This window comes from Mus pahari, chromosome 6 (genome assembly GCF_900095145.1).
Source record: "Mus pahari chromosome 6, PAHARI_EIJ_v1.1, whole genome shotgun sequence".
Lineage (NCBI taxonomy): Eukaryota > Metazoa > Chordata > Mammalia > Rodentia > Muridae > Mus > Mus pahari.
In genome coordinates, this window is record NC_034595.1 from 80,887,138 (window position 1) to 80,891,860 (window position 4,723).

The 4,723-nt window shown below is 42.6% G+C and overlaps 1 protein-coding gene across 1 annotated transcript in view; it reads left to right on the forward strand.

Moving 5' to 3' along the window:
* Position 1: 1 nt before the first annotated feature.
* The window catches only part of Ptp4a2 (protein tyrosine phosphatase 4A2), a gene marked incomplete at its 5' end in the record, with an annotated part of 10,470 nt that continues 5,748 nt past the window's right edge, over positions 2 to 4,723 (forward strand). Inside the window, 3 exons of the mRNA XM_029540399.1 lie at positions 2 to 94; positions 2,358 to 2,450; positions 4,592 to 4,720. Of these exons, the coding sequence (XP_029396259.1) occupies positions 2 to 94; positions 2,358 to 2,450; positions 4,592 to 4,720 (315 nt within the window). The remainder of the gene's footprint in view (positions 95 to 2,357; positions 2,451 to 4,591; positions 4,721 to 4,723) is intronic.

Here is a 4,723-nt window from a genome sequence, read left to right on the forward strand (position 1 = left end):
GAACCGTCCAGCCCCTGTGGAGATCTCTTATGAGAACATGCGTTTTCTGATAACTCACAACCCCACCAATGCGACTCTCAACAAGTTCACAGAGGTAAGATTGTAGCATAGTCTACTTTTGGGATTGATTTTTCATAACTAAGAATGTTTATCCTTATGTTGGGTTGAGTTGTTAAAATAGAATTTTTGAAAGAATATGGAACTTGGGGATACTATAGATTATCTAGTACTTACAATTGTGTGTTCTTTCTGTGTTTATTAGTAGTACTTTTTGTCATCTTCAGTAAAAAACTCACCATTTATTGACCACAGTATGTACTCAGCATTGCAGTAAGCACTGAATACTGTTCGTTTTTAAGGTCAAGGTACGACTATAAGACCACAGGTCCTATTATTTCCTCCCTCCTAGAGGGCATACCACTCAGCTTCAAAGCTGTCTAGTCATTTGCCCGAAGGCTCATTGTATTTGGTGGAACTGGCACACTAGGACACATGTTTAGGGGTGGGTGAGATTGGTACAGGAGCTTGTCATATGTGACAACTTGAGTTCTAACCTTGGGAATATGAGAACTGATTCCCACATGTTGTCCTCTGACCTCTGCACACTACCATAACATATATGTGTCCCATATGCACTAAATTAAAATGTAATAATTAAATAAACTCATGTTATACTTCAGCTACAAACTACTTAGTAAAGTAGTTATCACAAATACAGGAATCCGGAAACTTGGGGAAGGAAGTGGTCATGAGTAGTTAAACACAGAGCCTCATTTTCCCTCCTTTAGGTAATGAAGTCAGTCTTTACTCTTTAGGGGATATTTAAATGTAAAGTTTTTAATCTTTTATAGGTTATACCATCAAATGTGAATTCCATTGATGTGTTATGGAGTAGAGAGAGCAGTAGGGGGAATCAGTCATCTGGGGACTCTTGTTTTATGGGTGGCAAAACTGAGGCCAGATGGTTTTACCATTAAAAAATTGTAATGGTTTTCTGATGAGAGGTAACCATGAAACTCATTTTGACAAACATGCATATTCTCTCCCCCCCCCCCCCATTTTTGTGGTGCTGGTGACTGAACATTGTGTAGGCTTGCATGGACTATTGTTACCAACATCCTCAGCACATAGACTTTGAAGGCTTTTCTCAATTTGAGTGGCACTGGAAATGGAGCCCAGGGACTCATGCATGCCAAGAAGCCCAGTGCTGTCAGCTATGCCCCCAGACCTGTGCTTACTTTTTATTTTGAAGTCCTCACTACATTTCCTAGCCTGGCCTTGTGTTCCTTCTGTTTAGCCATCTAAGTAGCAGAGATGTCTGTGCCACTGAAAATATTCATTTTTAAAATTCCTAGCTGGGAGCTGGTGAGATGGATCAGTGGGAAAAGGTCCTTACCACCAAACCTGATGACCTAAGCTCAACCCCCAAACCCCTATGGTGGAAGCAGAGAGACTTCTGCTCTTTAGAAAAGCAATAGGTGACTATTGCATAAAAATGAAAATTGCCAGTCTGTGGTGGTGTACACCTTTAATCCCAGCACTGGCGGGGCAGAGGCTGATCTCTGAATTTTGGGCTAGCCTAATGTACAGAGCTAGTTCCAGGATAGCCAGAGCCACACAAAGAAATACTTTCTGGGGGATGGGAGGAGATACAGAAAAGCAAAAAAAAAAAAAAAAAGACGTAGGTGTTAGCTCAACAATTGGGAGTCGGACAGGCATGTGGACCTCTAAGTTCAAGGAAGCCTGGTCTACAAATCAAGTTCCAGGACAGCCAGGGCAGTTAAACAGAGACCCTATCTTGAAAATAGACAGCAAAAGCAAAATAACAGATTAAAGACATTCCATCGTTGTTATATGCCTTAGGCTTCTAGATTTTTTTCCCTCATGTGTATATTCAGAAATACGTATGTGTAAGATCATAACATTTAATATGCTTCCCCCAGTCTCTTTTGTGTTCTTTCTGTAGCCATCATAGAATTCTCTGTGTGTGTGCCATACCCCTTTTGAGGACAGTAATAACATTTCTACCTTTAACCATTCTGTTATGTCTATGGTGAAGATGCTGTGTAAGTTGTCCTGTCTTTAATACCTGTTATATGAAGTCCTAAGAATACACTTTCTTGGTCATTGTATATATGAACTTTCTAATTAAAAAGTTTTTGTGCTGTGCTACTGAATTGTCCTTTAGAAAGATGAGTATTTCCACAAGGAGTCTGTGTCTGTTAGGCGTACGCAGGGAGGTCGGTTTTGGGTTTTGTCTAAGGATACTCCCTAGTTTCAGTTTTTCATAGTACGTTTCTAAAACCCAAGTTTCAGATTCCAAAAGCAAGTTCCCTGATAACTGTTTTTCTTTAAAGGAACTTAAGAAGTATGGAGTGACAACTTTGGTTCGAGTTTGTGATGCTACATATGATAAAGCTCCAGTTGAAAAAGAAGGAATCCACGTTCTAGTGAGTGTCAAGTGTCTATTTGCTTGTTTCTGTGAGCTCACGGACATTCCAAACACTGGTGTTTGTAAAGCTCGGAACTCAAACGCAGAATTAATAGGCAGTTTAATAGCAGTCTCTTGTCGGTTCTTTGGATCAGTCATGAGCAGCGTTATCCATTGTGTCCTCTGAGTCTACACTTGCAGTGTAGTTTTCAACAAATGAAAGGCAAAGTTGAGTGCACACTTATTTCTAAAATGTGGAAATTGGGGCCTGGGGAGTGCTTGCTGTCAGCTTGAGCACCTTTAATTCCAGCCTTGAGGAGGCACTCTATGATTTCAAGGTCATCTTGGTATAGATAGTGAAGTTTCAGAACAACCAAGGCTACAACAGTGAGTCCCTGTCTCAAGACCCCCTCAGAGATAAAGTGGGCAATAGCTGGGTAGGAACAACAGGTTCTTCTCAGACTCCAGCATACCTGCACACAATGAAAATTTTGGAGATTGATCAAGTTCCACAGAGTTCCCTTCACAGGTACACAATAATGAAAAGAAAATGTTATAGAAAAACTTAAAACAATAGCTGGCTTAGTGTTTAAGAGCACTTTAATGTGAGCCAGGCAGTCAGTGGCGGTACACACCTTTAATCCCAGCTCTCTGGGCACCTCACCACCCCCACCTCCCCAAAAATAATAGCCTGGAGACATAGTTTAGTTGGGAGAGAGCTTGCCTAACATACAGGATGCCCTGGGTTCAATTCCTGGAAACTGCATAAACCAGACCAAACACACCTGAAACTCCAGCACTGGGAGGTAGAGGAAAGAGAATTCAGTCACCCTCAGATACACAGTGAGTTTGAGGTCTGTCTAGTATACTGCCTCAAACAGTCAAATCCCAGGGCTGCATTCACCAAATCTTACAGGAGCTCCAGCCCACAGACCAGGCTTTTAGAACAGGTATGCAAACCCAATGTTACAATGCCAAGCAATAAAACATTTATTTGCTTGTTTGTTTGTTGTATGTGAGTACACTGTCACTGTCTTCAGACACACCAGAGGTGTGGTTTTGAGCCACCATGTGATTTCTGGGAATTGAACTCAGGACCTCTGGAAGAGCAATCAGTGCTCTTAGAGCTGAGCCATCTCTCCAGCCCTCGACTATGATAGCTCTTATGAAGAACAACATTTAATTGGGGGCCTGCTTACAAGTTCTGGGGTTTATTCTATTGTTCACATTGCAGAAGTATGGCAATGTGCAGGCAGGCGTGGTGCTGGAGAAGGAGCTTAGGCAGCAGGAGTAGTCTGTATTGAGCTTCTAAGACCCCCCCAAAGCCTGTTTCCACAGTGACCTACTTCCTCCAGAAAGGCCACTCAAGAATTCAAACACATGAATCTGTGGGACCATTCCTACTCAAACACCACAGTCACCCAGATCAATGTACTAGTGAGAAGGGACCAGTGCGACTCATTGGCATCCGGGACCGGTGGGATGAAAGCACAATAGCAATGATCCTCCTGCTCCCAGCTTTCAGAGTTTTCTCTGTTATGTCTGGTTGCTACCCTGACCATATGAGATTTAGGTCTGGTTAAGGTAGGGCTGGGGGGAGGGGGAGTGGTCAGTGGTGGAATACTTGCCTAGTGTTATAGGTCCCTAGGCTCAGTTTAAAATATTTGTGTGTATGTATTTGCCTTTCTTTAGGTGGGTGTGACATAAGATTTCATTTGAGAAGACTTACTTGACAGATTCAGATTTTGGTCTTGGATAGTTTTTCAGCAGTGATCAGATAGACAGACGTATGCGGACAGCATTTGGGAGGCAGAGGCAGGTGGTTTTCTGAGTTCAAGGCCAGCATGGTCTACCGAGTGAGTTCCAGGATGGCTAGGGATGCACAGAGAAACCTGTCTCAGACACACACACACACACAAGTTTAAGTAAGTAAGTAACTGGTTGGTAGTAGCTCGTGCCTTTAATTCTATCACTTGGGAGACAGGTGGATGGATCTTCCTGATTCAGGGGTGGGGGCTGAGGGTGGGGGGATTAAAATGGAATAGGTAAAGTGTTGTATTCAGCTAACACTGTCTGCCCTGGCTATTTTCAGCTCATTTTTATTAGGAAGTTAGTCCCTGAGAACATACCACCTTAATATAAGAAGTCATTTCTTTTCAGGATTGGCCGTTTGATGATGGAGCTCCACCCCCTAATCAGATAGTAGATGATTGGCTAAACCTGTTAAAAACCAAATTTCGTGAAGAGCCAGGCTGTTGTGTTGCAGTGCATTGTGTTGCAGGATTGGGAAGG